The sequence below is a fragment of the Daphnia magna genome, unplaced genomic scaffold, assembly GCF_020631705.1.
Source record: "Daphnia magna isolate NIES unplaced genomic scaffold, ASM2063170v1.1 Dm_contigs130, whole genome shotgun sequence".
NCBI classification, from domain to species: Eukaryota; Metazoa; Arthropoda; class Branchiopoda; order Diplostraca; family Daphniidae; genus Daphnia; species Daphnia magna.
The window spans coordinates 48,235-68,613 of NW_025533133.1; the positions used below are offsets into that span (position 1 = coordinate 48,235).

The 20,379-nt window shown below is 44.2% G+C and overlaps 2 protein-coding genes across 5 annotated transcripts; both read right to left on the bottom strand.

The window, feature by feature from the left end:
- Nucleotides 1-528: 528 nt before the first annotated feature.
- On the bottom strand, nucleotides 529-14,752 carry LOC116934018. Of its 3 annotated transcripts, XM_045167018.1 has the most exons (4): nucleotides 10,855-14,752; nucleotides 1,365-10,482; nucleotides 1,131-1,237; nucleotides 529-1,063 (listed from the first exon to the last, which is right to left on the bottom strand). In XM_045167018.1, the coding sequence occupies exons 1-3, from the start codon at nucleotides 14,750-14,752 to the stop codon at nucleotides 1,168-1,170; spliced, it is 13,086 nt and encodes a 4,361-aa protein (XP_045022953.1). In that variant the 3' UTR covers nucleotides 529-1,063; nucleotides 1,131-1,167. The 3 variants fall into 3 exon arrangements, with proteins under 3 accessions (XP_045022953.1, XP_045022952.1, XP_045022954.1); XM_045167017.1 differs by having other exon boundaries at nucleotides 529-1,237; XM_045167019.1 differs by lacking the exons at nucleotides 529-1,063; nucleotides 1,131-1,237 and having other exon boundaries at nucleotides 2,106-2,301; nucleotides 2,513-10,482.
- A 105-nt stretch (nucleotides 14,753-14,857) lies between these two features.
- LOC116929572 lies at nucleotides 14,858-20,110 on the bottom strand. 2 transcript variants are annotated; one of them, XM_045167022.1, is made up of 2 exons: nucleotides 19,884-20,110; nucleotides 14,858-16,015 (listed from the first exon to the last, which is right to left on the bottom strand). In XM_045167022.1, the coding sequence occupies exon 2, from the start codon at nucleotides 15,998-16,000 to the stop codon at nucleotides 14,858-14,860; it is 1,143 nt and encodes a 380-aa protein (XP_045022957.1). In that variant the 5' UTR covers nucleotides 16,001-16,015; nucleotides 19,884-20,110. The 2 variants fall into 2 exon arrangements, with proteins under 2 accessions (XP_045022957.1, XP_032792722.2); XM_032936831.2 differs by having other exon boundaries at nucleotides 14,858-16,018.
- Between the last annotated feature and the right edge of the window lie 269 nt (nucleotides 20,111-20,379).

Consider the following 20,379-nt stretch of genomic DNA (forward strand, 5'->3'; position numbering starts at 1 on the left):
TACTGCTACTAATGCGAAGCGGCTCCTTGGAGAGGTTCCCGAAGGGCTTTTTTGTCATCTGTAACTATGGATGTGAAGTAAACTTGTTTGTAATATTTTGTGTGTGTTTGTGACATGAATATAGCAAAGTATCGCTTCTTTGTGGAAATGGGGACGTGAGTAGAAATAGTGGTTTTGCGTTTGTTGGAAGACCATATTGAAATGTAGGCAATATTGGGATTATTGTGCCTGTGTTCCGTTTACCAAATGCTATTCGCCTCCAACTGCAAATGCTTTTTGTTTGCTATGGATAATTGTTTTTATTCTGCAACGCGATTTCTAGACTGATGCGTGGGTCGTTTAGCAGGACCAAGGCCATACATCGCGGTTCAAAATACTGTCACCGAATCTGAGCGATGATTTTTTTTAATTTTTTTATCTTGGGTAGTGCAATTTTCTTTCTTCCATCAGATGGTCGTTGGGAATTTCATTCCAAATTTATTTTTTTGAAATAGAACTCCTGCAGGTAAATAAATGTGTACAGCTTGATTTCATGATTTTATCTTTATTTTGGTATACAAAACAAAAAAACAAAAGTATTCATTTGGCTATTATGTAAGTAAATGCACTATGCTGAAGCTTTTTTAATGTGTGCTTAAACATCTGTTAACTAATAAGGGAGCATATAAGGGAACATTTCTAGGATTAAGTTTCCCCAAAGTAGCTTTGATTGCATGTCTATTATTAAATGTTCAACAGATAAAATGAATTTTATTAAGCATTTGTAAATGAATGATTATTTCACACCCCCCGACACCAAATAACATATTCTACTGCCCAAATAATGAAAATGAAATGTATGCCATGTTATTACTTTTCTTAACAAGGCAATATCGATATCAACTTAGATATGCATTTCACATGTTTGTTTTTGGTTTTTGTTTTTTCTTATTTCATTTTTTTTTCTCACAAACTTGAATACAAGCCGACATTTTTAAAGCTGTACCTGTTACTGCACTTTCGGTTTGAAAATCTTCTCTTCACAAGGTCTTTCACTTCTGCTGTTTTGCTTTGGTTTGTCTTCCTTAAAACCATAATATAAATCGATGTAATTTTCTTGCCTGTATTAGATAATTTCGTTTTTGCTTCACTTCACTGGAATTTGTACTCCGGCGTGTTCTTGCACTTTCAGTTCTGCGCTTGTGTCTTCACTGGATTAACATCTTCCTCTTTCTTCAGTTCAAGAATCTTATTTTGGCTGTTTTGCCGTCACAAAAATAGAAGAAAAAAAAAAACAGTTATCTATGCTGGTCTTAATAATGTTGGCCGTCACTTACATAGAAATGCGTAATACATATTGGATGAAATCAAATAGTTCTACTTACTTCGTTTTCTTGATTCGGGGTTTTGGATTTGTCAGAGCAACCAGCTTTAAGCCCTGGACGGGCTCTGTCCGCGACTGCGGAACTTGTTCATTTGGACGGATGTCCAAATTGACAATTTCCGCAGTGGGTTTTTTCTCTTCAGGATTAATGACGCGATGAATAGGTGTCTCCCGGTACTGCGGCTTCTCTTGATAATTCTCTTCATTGTCTTTCTGGGAATTGGCATTGTTCACGAAGAATACACTGCTGTGAGATTTGACTATCATTTGACCATCATCATCTTTTATGGACATACGCCAGGAAAACTTGAGATTTAACGGACTCTTAAAGTTACCGTTCTCAATCCTCTCATTCAGTGAGATATCTATGTCAATTCTTGCGTTATCATTTTCCTCCAACAAGTTTGCCAACTCCATTTCTAATTTTTTGTACACGCCTTGATTGAGAATTTTGTCCATAATAACCACATTCTGCACTTTTTTACCACCTCCGCCGCCGAGCACAAACGCTATCAAATGGCCACATTGGGTTTCTCCCTCTATTTTCTCTTCTTCTTTTACAGTATTTAGTTCTTTTCTCGCAGCGCCAGTAACATCACTGCCACCTTTCAGATTTTTCTTTGTTATACTAGTTAAAACATGACGAATGTTCCCCTTTTCGTCTACAAGGAGGAACAGATTAGCACGTTCACCTTCGGGTTTCCGACCAACTCGCATGTGCGGTAAGGCCTCGTTTACTTTCTGGTCGTACAGGTATTGCGACATTTTATCGTTGCGTGCATTCTCCTTCACCTGCGATAGGAGATCGTCCACATTCTTACCCAGAGCACCAGCGACAGCCTCGTAAAGGCAACGGTTCGGGGGGACTGGCGTCCCGTCCGCATTCTTCATAGAAGGCGGAAGTTGCATTTCTTTACCATCGGGACCAATGAGAGAAACATGATTCGTGCCATCTTCGTTCTTCGTGTATACGAGTTGAATGGTTTTCTCAGATTTTCCATCCGGAGTTATGCTGAATTGGCCGTCGTCGCTTTTGAAATCCTTCTCTTCCGTTTTGTCAATTATTACGAGCGTGCAATTAGTTGCATTCGCTACCATCTGCATCTGCAGAACACCAGCGGCTTGGCCTTGACCCATACTGGTGACAACATCTTTGTATTCCTTTGGTTGAACGACAGTGTTTCCATTTTCATCCGTCTCTTTCTGGCTGTTTCCTTCCCCGAGCGAGTCTTCAAGTTCCTTCTTGGCAGCGGCGGCTTTCTTTTCACTTTCAGCTTTTTTCACCTCTTCTTCGTTCACTGCCTCGTTTTCTTCGGCTTGATTGTCGGCCGTTTTCGAATCACCTTGCGATCCCTTCCACATACTGCCAATGCACTCCAACATATTCTGACCTGCGGATACGATGAGGCCCTCGATTTTGCTCTGCAGCCAGGGTTGCACCCATGTCTTGGTCACACTATCCACCATGTAGGTGACAACGTCGCCTTCCATTCTTTCTTTCACCTTCTGTTTGTATTCGTTGAACACTTTCGTCTCGGATTCGGCTGTGGTTGTCGACGCTACACTGAACGTCGCATGAGTCGTTTCGGCCGATTCATCGGCATTTAGCTGGTCTTCTTCTTTCTCTTCTTCGTTGATCGACTCTCGGTTTTGGTGAGCTTGTTGCATCGCTTCCTTCTCCTGTTCTCCAGCTTCTAGTTTTCTCGCTTCCTCAGACAGGGAGCTCTCCACGTTCTTGACGTATTCTGGTGCGAACGTGATAAAGCCCAAGATCTCCGCGCCGTTCTTGATCCAATTGACAATCTTTATCGCCTTTTCGGTGTAGCCCACAAATTTAAAAGATTTTTTTAAGACGTCAAGTCCCTGGGCCTTCTCCTCTTCAAATAGTTGATTATTGCCTTCCGCATCCAAGACATCTTTCGACTCGGAGAAACAACGTCCTATGGCGCCTCCGACCGAGGTCGCCTGCCCAGCCATGCGACGTCCCCATAGCGTGTAAAGATCTGAGGATTTCCCTCTGTCCAAGTAGCCGTCGATCACTTGTTTCACATCCTCCACGCTTCGTCCCATCTTTTGCAGCAGCGCCCAGATCCGATCGAGGGCATTGCTTAGGGAGTCGAAAATAAACCACAGAGCCTTGCTGATGAGGAATTTCACGTGCGTCAAAACGTTTTCGATGACGAATTTTTTTAGCCAGGACAACAGCCTCTCGACGCCCATGCTAGTCATCGTAGACAGCACAGCTTGACCACACTTGGCCAGCGCTCTCTTGGTTGCTGCCCAGCAGAGGGCCAAACCCACTTTGCCCTGGAATCCCATTGCAGCCAGACGGCCAGCTGCCGCTCCTTTTGTCAAATACGCACCCAGCCCGGCTGTGGCGACCGACATGGCCAGGCTCCATTTTTTGTGTGACATGTAACCTCCCCAGGAGAAAGTACCCGTCAGCCCAGCCTGGATTGCGTAGCCAATGTCACTCACTCCTTCAGCGATGAGAGTTTTACTGACAACTGCGAGTAGTCCGCCCGACATTGTGGCTAAGGCAACCCCTAACGCGATTTGGGCGACGCCTGCCATGGCTACGTAGAAAGCTCGCCTGTCCCAGTAGTCCCACCAAGTCTTGTGCGCCTCTAACTTGATGACTCCTGTAAAGGATTTGCCGGCTAAACTTTGCATTTCCTCCGCTGGATACGTCCTCGACGTGTCCGACACGAAATAGTTGGAAAGCGGGTTGAGCGTAGTGTTCACAATCGGAATGGTCTTTAACTGGCCTATGCTGCTGAACAAAGCCGAAACGACGTCCCTCTTGTAGGCTTCCAGGTGTTGTTTGTTTTGTTTCTCGGTTAGCCATTCGTCAACATTGGTAGCCTGGCTCGCATCGTCCGATTTCTCGCCACCGAAGGGATTGACGTAGTTGAACGCATTTCCAACGGCATTCCACGCGCTGTCCGCCCAATAACTTGGGACATCGTAGTAAACGGAATGCTCGGTCACCGGTTTCGGTGGCGGTCGGTGCTTCCAGCAAATCTCTTTAACGCCGGCCAATGATTCAACAACTTCCGTGATTTCTTTCCTCCGGCTTTCGATGTCCTCCTTGTTGGCGTTCAGTCCCGGCTTAAAGGCAACTTTAGGTTCTTTGATGACTCCTTCGCTCAACAGATATTTCCAGATTTTCTCGGCCCCTTCTTCCGAGTCTTTCGGACACGGCAACTCTTCCCGAGACACTGTCTCGCCTACCTTCTTAAATGCACTTTCTCCAAGTTCTTCCGATGAACTTTGTAGTATCCACATCGCTATTAAATGGTCGAATTTCGTCAACTGTTCCGACAGGCCTACAACGGGCGAGCTCGTTCGGTTCGGATCGAACGATATCTCTTTGGAGAGCACGCCCTGCCTATGATTGATGTGAATCACGATTTGGCTCTCCTTCAGGAAGCTCTCGAGTGACTTCAAAGTGATGTTGTCGAGCTTCAACGGAGTGACGGCGTGGTCGAAGGGTTCTTCGTCGTGACGCTTGAGCCAATCCACAAGAACAGTTTTCAAACAGTCCAATTCTGTTGGCAATCGTTCGAGGAAAGCCTTGACGGCAGAATCACCCTCAATATGCGATTGCGCCCAGCGGATAACGTCCTGGTAGATGATCTTTTCCTGAACTACGTACCCTTCTTTGACCAACTCTTCCCACACCTGGTTCTGGGTGACCACCACGTCCGTCAACGTGCACTTGGTGAACGATTGCCGCAGAGCGTCTCTTCTTTCGTTAATGCGCTGAACGACGGCGCGTTCGTACTGGGCCATCTCCGTTGGCCAATGGATCCGTCTCTGTTGTGACGTTGTACCGTAGTCCATCCAGAGAACAGTTTGGTGATCGTCGCTCATGTCTTTGCCAACACCGATCGACCTCACCGACACGCTTTTGGACAAGCGATAAGGCTTACAAAGCTCTTTGTGTTTCAGTTCGTCTGTTATTAGCGCTAAGATGTCTTGCATTTCTTCTTCCTTCGGGAAATGCATGGTCAGGGCGCCAACAACCGACCGCCCCAAGATGTCATCTATGGCAGTCAAATGCACCTGTAAAAGGCTTATCAAATTGGTTGTCTGCTCCTCGAATCGATTCTCATTGATCATGACACTGCCGGACTTTTCGTGCGTTTTCAACGTCTTCTTAACCAAATCGTTACAAATGGAAAGCTGGTCGATTTTGTTTTCAATCAAAGTTCTCGCCCTGATCAGCAGTGGCTTCGCTATTATCTTCTTGCCGCTGCCCGCTTCGCGCAAAATCAGCTTCGCTTGACGGATGAGTGCACCTGGGCAATCGTCCGGCTCTTTCTTGACAACCTCTTTGTAGCAATGATTCGCTTTATGTTCAGTTTCTTTCGTCTTTTCAAAAAAATCGCCAAGAATCATCAGCTCAGATGGCGTCGATGCGAATCGCGCAAAACTACCGGCTGAGGCACCGGCCGACGCGAGGCATTTCGTTTGAAATGTTTTGAAATTCGCGTAGACGGTGTCCGATTTGCGTACGTGAAAATTGTCGATGTGATCGGCGTTATCATCCAACCAGAGCGCCCAGTTGTTGGTCAAAAATTTCAACTGCAATTCGCCGTCCGGCGAGGTATTTTGACGCAACATCTTCCTCGCCACGTTGTAAATCTCCTCGTGAAATTTCTTGAACAGTTCTTCTTCCAGGAAGATCTTCTGCAGACCGCGAGTGCGAATTTGTTCCAGCCGACGGCATTCTCGGTCGTCGCGCCTCACTTTCAAGCCGCAAAGCTCCGAGGCGACGTCCGACTTGGACACACTGACGGTCGGGTCCCACACGACAAACTGGAAACTTCCAGGCTGACCAGCTCTAGCCACTCGTCCCTCGATTTGCGCCTCGATACGAGCGTTGGCCGGCATGTATCCTATGATGACGTGCAACCCGCCATTCTTGGCGAGTTGCTCGTTGATCTTGAAATTGGTTCCTCTGCCGGCCAGATTGGTGGCCACGATGATGTCGCCGGGAGCCAGAGAGGAGTCGTGTTGCTTCTTTTGGAATCCTTTGTCGAACGAACTGACGTATTTGCTGATATTAACGCGAATTGTGGCCTCCGTCCCTTTCTTACTTTGATCCTCTTGTTTATACGCAAACAAAAGCTTATTGTAGGCGGCTTCTGCCGAGGCAATATTCTCGCATACGACCAGCACGGCTCGTTTCGCGTCCACCTGGGCTTTGGTTGCGCCTACTAAATTGTCCAACCACTGGGTCCTCGTGGGAGACAATAGGTGATCCTCTTCTAGGCAAAAGCGACGCCGGAAACGAGGCATCTTGAAGAAATCGACGCGGAACACGTCACCCAACAGTTTGCACTCGGCGGTGGAGCCAAGTGTGCCCGTCATTCCGTACAGGGCGGCGTTTTTGCGCTGCTCGAAGAAGCCCACGTTGGACATGAAAACGGCCTTCAGCGAGATGGGGCTCAATTTTAGAGCGTGCTTCAACTGAAGAAACTGATGAAGTCCGTGCGACCATTGCATTTGCACTTGTTCCACGCCCGTCTCCTTGTCCATGATGACGATCTGCTGTCCACGGCCGTCGCCGACGTCGTCCACTTTGTACAAATCTTTGGTGGTCACCTTCTTGGCTCGGAACGCGTTGCGCGTCCACACCAGCAGGTAGCGCAGGACGAAGGATTCGAGGCACTTGGGAACGCGGATGTCGCCGTTCTCAACGCATTCCTTTACGCTCTCGTACACAGTGGCTTGTGCTCTCTCGTCTCCAGCAGCGACCGACGGATCGTGGACGGTATGCCATATCTCGACGAAGACCTGAACGAGGTCGTCCATTTCGGGTATCTTGTGCGACAAGTACAAGATGTTTTCACCTTTATCCAAAAGCATGCTGTCTACCTCGTCGACGACGACGGCTCCAGCTTCCCGGTTGCAGGTGATGTCACGATCGGAGAAGAATCGTTTCAAGAGGATGTCGCGCTGGAAGCTGGACAGGTCACCGTACACGACGTCCGTGTTGTAGCGCTTCCTGCGCAACTCCTCGTTATCGGAGCAGGTTGCGTCGCAGTTGTTCTGCACGCCGACGCCGAAAACTTCGTAGAACCTCTTCATCTCGACGACGTTGTCCACGGCTAGAACCGGTGAACTGGTGATGACGTCGACGAGGCGTCTCCCGTTCGACCAGTTGGAAAGCACGTGATAGATGGCCAGCAAGGTGGTGATCAGCGTTTTGCCCTCGCCCGTGGAGATTTGCGCCATTCGGCGCTTCAGTCTTTGTTCCTCGCTCGGCGTCACGAACATTAAAATGGCAAGCATCTGCGAGTCGCGCAATTGGCAATTCATTTGTAACTCCATCGCCCGGAAGGCCACCGAAAGGAAATCGACAAGATCTACCTCTGCTCTGCATTCTTTAATATTAGTCACCCAGTTATCGATGTCCTTCTGGCTCCATTGGCTTCTTGGCTCGCTCGTAGCCCGCAGCTTAATATCATCGATTGTTTGCACGAAGCTATTCTGTTTTGTCATTTGTCCTATGACGGCCTCGTTTTCGGGATCGTCTCTCATCGATCTCAACAGTTCGGCCACGCTTAGATTGGATTGCGAGGCTTTGGATCTTCCTTGTTCGATTAATTCTCTACTTTCGATGTGTTTCCAGTGGTAATCTTCATCTTCGCTGTTGGCGACATCTGGCGACCGCACCAAAGCGAAAAACGAATCCACGATCCATGGGTATTTCGACAAGTTTTTGACTATGCCTTCCAACTGGATGATGAGTTTGCCAGCCGGCCTATCATTTTCTTCTGGGTTTAGCGATTCATTTTGAACATTGCCAAATTTTGTTTTGAAACGCTGGAGGAAGCAGTCCGCCTTGTCTTGGCCCAAGCGATGATCCAATATCGTTACAAGCTGATTGGCCAGACCAGACGGCCAGATTTCCGTTAGCTTGCAGTGACGTATCAGCCTAGGCCAGTGCTTGAGGGAAGTACCCTGAAACCTGCCGACGTCGTCGATTTTGGTGAGAGTCTTGAGGCCACTCACCAGTCCGGCAGCGTAAGAAAAGTCGACAGACTCCATGGCTGCCACTAGGCGGGTCTCTTGTTCCAATTTGCGACGGAAGACTTCCAGAACGATTCGGCCTTGTAGCTGCGGTGATCTCAGACACTCGTGTAGATCCGACGTCAAATGGCGACGTTGAGTCTTCCGTTCGGCTTGATTGCCAGTTTTTGCAGGATCGAGTTTATCGACGGCTTTCAAGATGGAGTTCGCCAGCAGATTATCCAGCCACTGATAGGGTCGAGCGGTTACGGTCGATTGAAAAAGCTCATCGAGTTTGAATTCGGCAGAGGCAGAAATGAGTTGCGTTACATTGGCGAGCGTCAGCAAATCGCGACGCATTGATTGCAATGACTTGAGAACCGTCTCTTGCAACCACGCAAGCCATTCGAATTCAATGCCGTCTCGTTTCACGAAGAAGTACGCCCTACCGAAGGATTTCTGGAATTGGCTAACTATCCGAAGTTTGCAATCAGACGGGCTGTTTTCTTGTTGTTCTGTCGCTTCCTCTCCATCGCCCGCCTTCTTCGCCGCTTTGTACGACTTCAGCAGATCGGTCAGGTCGCCGTCTTCCTCTCCGTAAAAATGGAGAATGAGTCTCTGATAGATTTGGTTAGTTGCACGTTCCTTCAAGCAGTCCAAGTAAGCTGTCGGTGGTAGATGTTTTAGCACTGTCTCCACAACCTCATCGTTGGCCAAAAGGGTGAGGTACTTTCGTTCTTCCTGGGTCAAAAGACTTTGAAAGTCAATGGCTTCAATCAACCTGTTGGTAACGCTTGAAGATATGTTTCCTTCTTTTCCTTTTCTTGTGTCGCTGATTTTGTTGAACAAGCACATGATCATCTTATTGTCTTTGCAACAAGACTCTGTTTGAATGAAACGCTCCAAGTAGCTCTTTTCGGTGAAGGTAAATCCCTCAGAAGAAAAATACACTACATCGAGGATCGTTTTCATTTTCACATTATTCTTCTTGACATTTGGGTCGCGGAATAGCTGTTTGATAATTTCAATGATGCAATCCGACGCGATTAGTCGTTGGCTAGTTGTGGCACATTTGCTAAGAATGTTGACGAAATGGCAAAGACTTGTGACGAGTAGACAGTTGGATTCAGTTTTGGATTTGCCCAGCACTCGAGCCAGTACGGTTAGCTGCTCTGTCACTATTTTACTGTTAATTTTGGCATGCAGCTTATTGGTCTCTGCGAAAAGGCTTAGATTTCTTGTCTGGAACACGTGAAAATGAGCGATCAAGGAAGCTTGAAGTTCGATCACACGATTGGCCATTTCTTCGTCCGAATCCATATTAGTGCCGAATGTTACCACAAAGTTGTTGATACGTTTGGTCCATCGCTCCAGTACGTCGACGTTCTCAGGAGTGTCAATATGATGAACGAGGAGTTCGCTGGCCAAGGAGGCTCGCGCTTTCAGCAGCTTCTCAGACGTGGAAGATAGCAAAGCATCTAGAAAAGCTAGAGCATCTTTTCCGTTTGAACGAAACTCGGCCGGAGCACATTCGTTCCAAATGTCCACTTGCTTTTGTATCAACAGTGGTAAGTTGTGATTCTTGTGACAGCAAAGGCTGGACGGATTTAAATCTTCACCTTCTCCCAAGCAACCGACAGATGCCTTGACGACGCTCAAGACGTCATCCACCAACCGTTCTCGTGTCAAAAGTTCGATAAAGGTTTTTTGACGTTGTAGGGCATTTGTCATGTTTTCGCGATTTTGCTTAGTGCGGCGGTTGAGCGTTTCAAGTAGACGGTCGTCGCTGGTGGTCGACCAGTTGGCTATGTCCAAAACATTGTCCACTCCTCGTCGGACGTCAGCCGATAGTTTCAATAAGTTTCCAGTTTCTTCCATGGTCGCCAAAGACGTCCTCCATTTTTCTAGGTATGGCGTTATACGCTCGGCGTTCGTGTCGTCCAATTCGACGAGGTACTCGAACAGCAGCTCGACATCCGAAAGAATCGTAGAAATCGTGGAACTGAGCTCTTTTTTAACAAGAAGGCAATTCGATGACGTGAGCAAGGTGTCAACAATGGATAAGCATCGCTTGGTTTCAGTGCACAGCGTTTCCCCTAGACAATAGACAATGACGAAAGCAAGAAGAAACTTATTATTAATAGGATAAATTATTTTGAAAATGTCTTGGTTTGTGCAACATGGCATTTCGAAATACTATCTTTATCACGAAAGGGCCGTAACAGTGTTTGAAAATACGGCAAATATAAAAATCATGAATAAGTTTGCAATTGAAAATTCCAAAACCAAATATCTCTTTGACGTAATAGATGTAATATCAAATTATAATGAAAATGCCACCTTAACTGTGAAAAGAAAACCGCTTCAACATTTCATAAGGAAACGCCAAAGGCTATTCGATTCAGGAAGGAACCGTTCCGTTAAGTAATGTCATTGTTCACACAATTCTTGATTGAGAATATATTTACCTCCTCCATCTTCAGCAATACCGTCTGACTGAACATTATCTCCTTCCTTGATTTGATTGAGGGCCGCCTCGACGTCGCCAATCATTTGCTGGATGCGATTTCCAAAAGTATTGGATACTCTTGTTCTAAGCTGTTGATCTAACTCGTCCACTTTCAATTCTTGCAAAGAACGCCATTCTTCGTGGCATTTTTGCGGCGACAAGAAGAACGTCGTGAGTGCGGCGTAGCGGTTCAACAAGATGTTCTTCCGACGCACCACTTTGGCTTGTTGGGACGCCTTATCGGAATCTGTGGAACAACTCTCCCACTGTGTGCTGATTTTTTCTTGAATTAGCGCAATTTTCTTGTAGCTGTCTATCCATCTGAGGAAATGGTGATCTGCATAGCTTTCGACGTACTCGTTTTTCAACTTGGCTTGGTCACGAAGGATCGTTTCATCGTTGAAAATGCCTTCCCTTGTTTTACTGAACACCTCATGGAACAGTTTCATTTCGGAAACAGTGAAAGGAACCCGTTTGTTGTGGTCAAGATAATGCAAAGCCTTTCGAAATTGTGGAACCATCGATTCTTCGTCCGATTTACTTGGTTGGCGAATTGTCTGTAAACGGGAGACGAATAACATAAAATCTTTGCTATTAGTCTCTTGCAAATCCTTGTGCGAGTCTTCAAAAAATCCGACAATGTTCCTCTCCTGCTCACGAGCCCAATTTATGCACTTTACCCAGGGTGTTTCCTTCTCGTCAGAAGATCGTTTCAGTTTTGCCCATGCTGCGCTGAATTTACCCTTCCATCCGGATGTGTCGAGCTTTTCCTTGAGCTTAGTGCATACCTCCATCATCTCTTTGTAAGATTTACCACTGTGAGTCCACATTAGGGCCGCCTTCAATCGTTCGACCACTTTCTGAAGCTCGTTCAACTGGCCGTGTAGTTCCGCCTTGTCCAGCACTTCAGACAGGCTTTTGTTTGGACGATTTTGGCTCTCTTTGATTTCCTTCAAGAAATCGTAATAACTTTCCCATTCGCGAGTCCAGTAAAAGTTGATGAACGCTTGTTCGGCGAGCGGGTAGATTGTTTTGTACGGCTCTTTGTGGAAGGTTTTCCTTTTTTCGACATCTGAACGGATAGCGTCCAGATCATCGACATCGACTTTCGTGTGACTCAAAAGGAAACGAAGCTTTTCCAAGCGCTGCTCATCATCCACATTGAGAGCCATTTGATTGGCGGGTGAAACTGAGGACGCGGTGTTTGAAATCGGCATCAAATCGCGTACTTTGTCGATTCCAATTTGACGACAGGCAAAGTCCGTCAGGGCGACGTTGACGTCATCGCCGGTTTTTCCCTCATTGCCAGAGATATTTTTCAGTTTTTCCATCAGCTTATCGAAAAACGTTGTCACCGGCACACCGTCAGGGGTTGTGAGGTGAAGAGAGCAGCATTGCAACAAACCGTTAAGCGTTAGCACTTGTGATTGGATCATCGTTTCCTCAGGATGCTCTTTATTCCCACCTCTGACCGATGTCGCTGTCGTCATCACTTCGGCAACGGAATAGATCAATTTGTCGCGCACAAACTGGATCAGTTTGCTCTTGGCTGGGTCAGGTGCCGATGATCCTTTGTTGCTCTTTCCCATCAAAGATCGAAAGCCTTTTCTCATCTCGTTATCTTCCAGCGGCCCAAGTAATTTTTGGAGCTCTTCGTAGCTCCAGCTTAGCTGCCGAAAAGCGTACAATACGCCTAAAACGTCGAGTGCATTCTCAGCGGTCGTCACGATGTCCCGGGCCATGTCGTTTGTCTCTTTCAGGATAACGTCGCTCATTGGTTTGAGGAGAATGCCTCTTTTAGCTGATATAAGCTCTTGGATCAGATCAATGTCCTGGCTAATACATCGAAGCGATTGAATCAAATGGTCCGGGTGACCATCTATGCGTCGCGTTATTTTCGCAATCGAGGACCAAACGAGTCCGCGGTCCGCTGGCTCTGGCAAGTAGATTTGCAGGACTATAGATTGCGTCAGGATGGACAAGGTTCTCGACGATTCATTCGAGATCTTTGAATACTTGGCGATAAGAGCGTCGAGGACATCCACACCATTCATGGCGGCCCACTCAGACTGGGTCGCTGGTTGTGTTTTGGCTAGGACGTGGGCCGTGTTAGGAATGAACTCGTCATTTTCTTTAAGGCTGATTGAACTTTCGCCTGCACCAGCTGCCTGGTGTGTGGCGATTGTGTGGGTCCTCTGCGTAGTGCGCATCAGCTGGGACGTGGATTGCGTCTTGGCCAGTTGGAATGCCTTGCGCATCCGCTGTTCACCTTCTTTCATTTGTTTCAGTTTCTTCTCGTTGGCCTCTTGTTGTTTGGCGGCGGCTCTGGCGCGCCTTGCCGCTTCGCTGGAGTTGGTAATGGCGGCGCCAAGTTTCTGGATGGCCGCCTCTTTCTGCTGGAGTCGCAAGGATGCTAAAGCGGTGGCAGCAGCGTCGCTTCTCCAGGATGCCCCCGCTTCTACCATTGCCCTTTTGGGTGTTGATTTTTTCTGGTGGCTCTGATCCGCGTCTTGGCCGTCTTCACCTCGCTCTCCGTCGGTCGCTCTTCCGCTGTCTTCAGCGACAACGATGATCCTCGAACCAATTTGTTCACTTTGATTACTTTTGCGCATTATGCGTTCAATTTTCAATTTGCCTTTGGCCTCATGCCATTTGCCAGCCACCCAGAACCAGGGGTCTAGCGAATCCGAATCTGTTTCAAAAACACGTGCCGAGTCAAGGCCGTTGCGTCCTCCCTCGCCCCCTTTAGCGCTTGTTCCAGGCTTGCCATCCGTGCCATCTTTGCCTTTTTCGTTTTGCGCTATGTCGATTAGATCATCACCCGTGCCACATTTCACCTTAACTTCGCCAGCAGATCCTCCCTGTCCTCCGCACCCGCCGCTTCCAGCGCTCCCGCCGGACTTGCCTGGTGTTCCGGGCTCTCCGAGAACCAAGTGACAAGTGTCGTATATTTTACCAGAATAATATTGATAGACACTATTCGGAAAGTTCCAGTGATATCTCAACGGTATAAAATCGAAATCTTGATTCACTTTCTCTTTCGGTTGTAGCTCTCCGCCTCTTCCATTTTGACCATTGATTCCGGGTTTTCCGTCGCCGCCGTTCTGTCCATTGGAACCATTACCGCCTCTGGCATGGATGACGAGCCGCATGCCGAGCGGCATGCTGAGGTAAGTGTCACAGTTAATAGACAAATGACCGGCACTCTGACCGGCCTCTCCGCGCTTTCCGTCGTCGCCACTCAATCCAGCATCGCGTCCATCGTTGGCTTTTTCGGGAATTGTCTGTTTGGCGTCTTCACCCGATAAGTCAATCACACGAGGTATGCCCGTTCCAACGGCTTCGATTCGAGGCGACGACAGAGCCAAACTCAATCCCGGCGTCATCCAATCCATGTCGATATAGATAACACGGGAAGCTTCAATTGTGATCTCTTCACAGCGATGTTCGGACGATGACGAATTCTTTGTCTTCCATTGGTTGTAAATGTGACTCAAGAGGAGTGCGCAACCGCTGAATCTCCACGTTTGATTTGACATGCTGCTGATGGGCTCCGTTACCATCTTGTCGAGGATGCGTCGTATTTCGGCCAAAACCTTGGACGAGTTCTGTCGTGCGTACGACTTCAACAGCAGAGAATTTCCTCCCTGCTTCTCAAACAATTCCAAAAGCTTCAACTCCTCAAGGACGTCAGTGAGCAGGGCGTCGGCTGTGTCATCAGTATCGATGGCGAATAGTTTGTGATTGCGACCGTGTTTGGCGATCTCCAACGGAGGAGGCAGTCCGTGCAGCAGCAAACGGAAGCGATCCCATTCTAGTTGTTCGGTCTTGCTCTTTAGCAGCTCACGCTTTTGCATGATGAGTACCTGGGCGGCACCGATGAATCTCAGCGGCTTCTTGCGGTTGCTCGTCTCCAGCACTTTGTACCTGGCTGTCTGCCACAGGTCGCGGTAACGTGCCTTCTAAATCTGCTCCGTCCGATCTCCGAACTGCTGTTGAGCCGATCGTTCGTCCACTTCAATTTCCTGTTCGAGTCGTTGGATTTCAACGGTAGCGGTTTCAATTTCCAACTTGAACTGCCGTTCCTTGCGTTCATCCTCTTCCCTATTCTGAATGGCTTGAAGTCGAGCCTTCTCATAGGCCTCTTGTCGAAGAATCTGCACCTCACCGTAAGCTTTTTCTAAGCTCTCGATGAATTCTTGTCTCAGTTCCAAGTTGATTTCGAATCTGTGCTCGTCGAAACTCGGATCGAGAAGTTCGTGTAGTAGGATCTTAAGCTTACTGCTCTCCTCGCTGGCCTCATCCCATCGATCTACCATCGCTAAGTGATCCTCGATGTTACGGTCCAGCTGTTGGTTCAGCTCTTTCAGATAGGCCATGGATCGCATTTCCAGTTCATCATCACCTGGATTGCCTTTTTTCAGCAAACAGCAACAAAAGTCTTTGAGATTTTGAGCCACTTGACAAGACAGAGCGACACGGTACGCCTGTCGATCTTGAAATGTGTCCATCCATTTGGCGATACCGTGAAACGTTTGTGAATCGCTATCGTACCATACGTACTGATGCCTGCAAATAGACTCGGCTGAATCGTAGATTTTCGGTCTTATATCAATTACATTTTCTTCTCCGACAATGCAACCGACCCGGAACGGACTTGACGTGTTTAACAATCCCAACCATTGGAATTGGTCGAGGGTATCAACTACCCCTTTTATGATTCGCTGTAAATTAACAGTTGATGATCGAGGTGTTACTTCTTCTGAAGCTTTCTTAGTTATTTTTTCATTCTTCAGCTCAAGTTCAGCTTCCTGGTTTTTTTTATCCAAATGTTGGCAGAATCGGATCCAATCACCTTCGTCGCAGTTGATCCCACAAGATTTTGTGCTACGCCATGCCTCGCCCAGCCTACGCAAGTCGCTGTAACGGTTCAGCCCGTGTTGAAGCAAACAGACAGCCAATGAATGAGTCGGCGTGACATTTTGTCCGGCATCAGCGTCGATTTTCGTCAATGTCAAGGCGCTTTTAAGCAATTGGTCTTGCAGTTTCGGACGGCTCCAATTCAGCTGGATCACCATACGCCGTCCTCCAATCCCAATCTCCATGGCTTCTAATGCCACCTACTTGTAACAAAGACAAACATTATGGATCCATAACCAATAACCAAAATATTTTGCACGCAATAGCGCCTAATAGGGCTGTTCGACATCTTTTTTGACATTTGTTGCCATCGCGGCAACGCAGCAGTCGTTGGTAGATATTATCTGCTATGACTGTATTTTTGTATTGTGCGAAATGTGAATAAATTTGAATGTTACAGTCGAACAATTAGTGTTTAGATTCGTTATTTTCTTTTTTTTTTGTTTTTCTTATTATAAAAATATGTCGGTAACCAACTATGCAAGTTGACTGCAAAAACAAAAATAAACTTTTACTTTTCTACTGAAAAGAGCACAATTCTGTCGTAGCAGATAAAATCTACCAACGACTGCTGCGTTGCCGCGATGGATACAAATATGAAAAAAGATGTCGAACAGCCCTATACCTATACGTCTTGGTTAGAAAAAAAAAGAATTAGAAAATTAAAATTTGATATCCATGCTTCATCGTAAAGCAAAAAAACAAAAACAAACAAACAAAAAACATGCTAAACCAATGAGAACTGAAAATTTATGACCTTTGAACAGCCTACCAATAAAGGTTGCCATAGGCAACAAGCACAAACGAGTATTCTGGTAAATATCAATCCAACTTGATATCAGCCAACGCGTCGTAATGGTAAGAACGAATGTCACGTCATCGTACCGTTACGTCACGTCTTTCAATGTGCTGCTCTCAGCGGCACAATTTTAATGCTTTCGCAAAGCTATAATAGCAGACGCTGTTGTCAATGACCGCAAATGGGAATTAAGGTATCATTTTTGGTAGCTAAATAGCCATTAAATACATGTAGGAACATTTTCACGCCATTTTCATTTTCGATAGGCCACTCATATCTTATTGATACCTTTACAACGGCTGATTTGTACATGGAAAAGTCACCATTCGATTGAATACTGACCAAATATCATCTTTAGATAGACAGACATTTGCGCAGTTTTTAGGCTGATATAGCGCCTATCTTAAGATAACTGAATAACATTTCGTCATCAGTTCCCATCCTCGTCCTGCGTTTTATCTGTCTTCGTCTGGGAAAAAAGCAGCGCATGGTAACAAAAAAACAGCATTTTTAGCAGCAGGGTGTGGCTCATTTCCAACATAAAATAAACAAATTCCCGACCGGCGATCGGTTTCTGCTCTGAACTTGGGTATATTTTGTAGTTTTCTACATAATAAAGAACGGCCTAATAACGATTTCTAAGTAGGGGTATCGCAAATAGGTAAGTCATAAATTAATAACGAATTTTTTTGCATCAAATCCACAATATTTTTTTCCTTATGTTCTTTAGGCTATCAATTATATAATTATGTGATACGCTAATAATTAATAAAAATATGGGTGTCATAGAACATTTGTTTCTCTACTGAATAGTTGCAATACATTTATCTTTAATAAATTATTAATATATATTTATATATATATTTTTTTATTTGTCTACACCCTGGGTTGGGGCAAGTTAATACCATTCAACATGGGGCATGTCGGGGCAGTATAAAATGGCCTGTTAAAACGTTAGTGAATGTAAGTAGGATTTTGGCTAATTATGAATTTCTTTAAAGATGGTTAGAACGTGTGTAGGAAAGACTAAACAGTGCCAATAGGGCTGCTCGACATCTTTTTTGACATTTGTTGCCATCGTGGCAACGCAGCAGTCGTTGGTAGATTTTATCTGCTATGACTGTATTTTTGTATTGTGTGAAATGTGAATAAATTTGAATGTTACAGTCGAACAATTAGTGTTTAGTGTCATTATTTTCTTTTTTTGTTTGTTTTTATTATTATAAAAATATGTCGGTAACCAACTATGCAAGTGCCCTGCGAAGTGATGCAAAAACTTGCTATTTAGATAAGTTAAGATTGATAAATTGTGAGTGTCCCTACTCAATCCCTAATACAATGTGGAAAAACGGATTAGATTGTTGCCCAATTGTTCCCAAATCCCCCCCCCCCAGACATATTCATCCATTTGGTGGCATTAGAAGTTACTTTAATTGCAATACATTCTCTTAATGTGAAATCTGAACACTACTATACAGTTAAAACTAAATTAAACTTGAAAAAAAAGTGAGAAATGGGCCTAAATTCATTTATTAACATATTTACTTTGTTTTAAACAATTTTTACTGAAGTTGATTAGTGTTTATGTCTTAAGTTTCTGATAAAAAAATTACTCTTGAACTTTTTAAAAAATAATGTTCAGTTGTTTTTTTCAACGCCAATGTTTGACAAGAATACCCATTTGAAATACAAGGAGAATACTTGCCCCACTACCGCTGCCAACTTACTTCATTATAGAGGCAGTTAAAAAAATGGTTGTAACATTTTAAATGTTTATTTTGATATTAATTCTTAAACGCAGATTAAATTAAAAAATTGTATGAGAAAGTTGATTATCTGAGCTTCATTTTACGTTTTGTCGGGTTATCGAAATTTGAAAAACTAAAGAAATAGGAGACGAAAATAAAAAAATGGCCGACAGCCCCACCCTCTCCTACTATAGAATTAGGGCGCTTTGAAATGCTGATAGCAGCACCACTGATGCAAAAGATAATAATTAATGTTATATAAGAAAATAAAATAATATAAATATGTATCTCGCTCATGGTTAAATTATATTTGAACAATTAATTTTTTTATCTAGGCAAAACGAGAAAATTTAATTCGTAAAATAAATATGCTTAGGGGAGAGTGGGGGCAATTGATACACTTTTTGGTTTTTTGTATTTCTTGAAAAAAACAACTAAAAAGTTTTATATAAAAATTATATAGAAATGTAGCCTATTATCTCAGCTACTAAACGATATTTTTTTTTATGAGAAAAGATTAATTTTAATAGTAGTAAATTGTAAAAAACTGAGGTCACTTCGAGTGTTTCAATTGCCATGGTAGCAGGGCAATTGAAACGGTGTGTCGACGCAACTGCAACGTGGGTTTTCCCATAAGGAAGCTTCTTCATACCCACATAAAATGAAAATCACGATATCTTAGCAGCCACAACTGCTAGTGTGATCAAATTTTACCATTAGGTACAATGCGATATACAGATTTTTAAAATATGCTTAAAGTAGATCGTAATTTAGTTTAAAATATTTAAATAATTAAATAAAAAAAAAAACCATTAAGCAACATGCTTTTTAAAATAAATCCCAAACAGCGAATATAAGTATTATAGTTGTGTTAACATGATGATTTACATTTGTTTAAATGAATTACGTCAAATACTTGCAAAAAAAAAATGCAACCACTCGCAGACAGGGAATATAAATAAAGTGTTTATTTAATTATTTAAAATTATTTAAGAGTGCAGGGAAAAATTAAATGACATTAAATTGTAGAAAAATGAATTGCAAATCATCTGAAACTAATTTTATTACTAAAACGTAGCGTTTTAGGGGTAAAAACAAAAAAATTGAAAACGCAAATTTAACAGACGGAGAACAAAAAACAGTTTTTTCGAGATATCTTAAAAAGTTTTGAATACAAAAACTCGTAAATTTTTCTAAACTTGTAAACCCCCTCATTCTATTAACCCTAATTTTTTCAAAAAAATTCCTCTTATACGGCGAGAGAAACAATTTTTGTTTCAATTGCCCTCTGTCTCAATTGCCCCCACTCTCCTCTATATACGCTTGACTTGCACAAATTATTTTTTAACCAAAAAATTTAGCATAAAATTAGGATCAGTAAGCAAATAATTAAAAACAGATTCTACATAAATAAATGAAATTATTTTTTGAGTGTCCCAATAAAAAAACAAAAAGCACCTAACCCTCCAATCCAATCTTTAAAATAATTAATTTCAACTCATAAACTTAATTAACCAGTACCTAAATGAATATTGTTGTTGGCCAAAGTAGTCGTGCAACGAAATTCTTTCTTCAATGCTTATCAGGATGCGATGTCGGGGGTCTTATACAGCAAGTGACGCTTGAAGACTACGCCGCACTACGAACTTTCCTTGTTTTTAAACTGGCTCCGTAGCCTAAAAAATCTAATCACAGAGGTAACAGAGAAGGCCTTTTAGGCTTCGGTTTGTTTATTCTTGATTACTAAGCACCAAGATCACAATGTAATGTCTATTATATCAATGATAATGACTACTGCACACAGTATTAGTGGGCATGAAAAAGATAACATGGTCCACTGATATGATTTTCGTACAGATTGCACCCACACAGAATTGTGTGATGCCTTACACCATAGAGGAAAGTGGGGAAAATTTGAACACTTTTTGTATTTTTGTTCCCACAAGAAAAAATAAATCACACTGTTAAAAAAATTACAAGTTTTTCGGGGGTTTTAACCCCGAAAAATTTTCACCTA

What these genes read in the sequence shown, in the direction of transcription:
- LOC116934018 (XM_045167018.1), bottom strand. Translation starts at nt 14,752, where the DNA reads ATGCAAAAGCGTGAGCTGCTAAAGAGCAAGACCGAACAACTAGAATGG. An exon ending in TATTGCTGAAGATGGAGGAG is followed by an intron (nt 10,483 to 10,854) that starts GTAAATATATTC and finishes TCTATTGTCTAG; the next exon opens with GGGAAACGCTGTGCACTGAA. An exon ending in CCCCGAATCAAGAAAACGAA is followed by an intron (nt 1,238 to 1,364) that starts GTAAGTAGAACT and finishes ACGGCAAAACAG; the next exon opens with CCAAAATAAGATTCTTGAAC.
- LOC116929572 (XM_045167022.1), bottom strand. Translation starts at nt 16,000, where the DNA reads ATGGAGATTGGGATTGGAGGACGGCGTATGGTGATCCAGCTGAATTGG.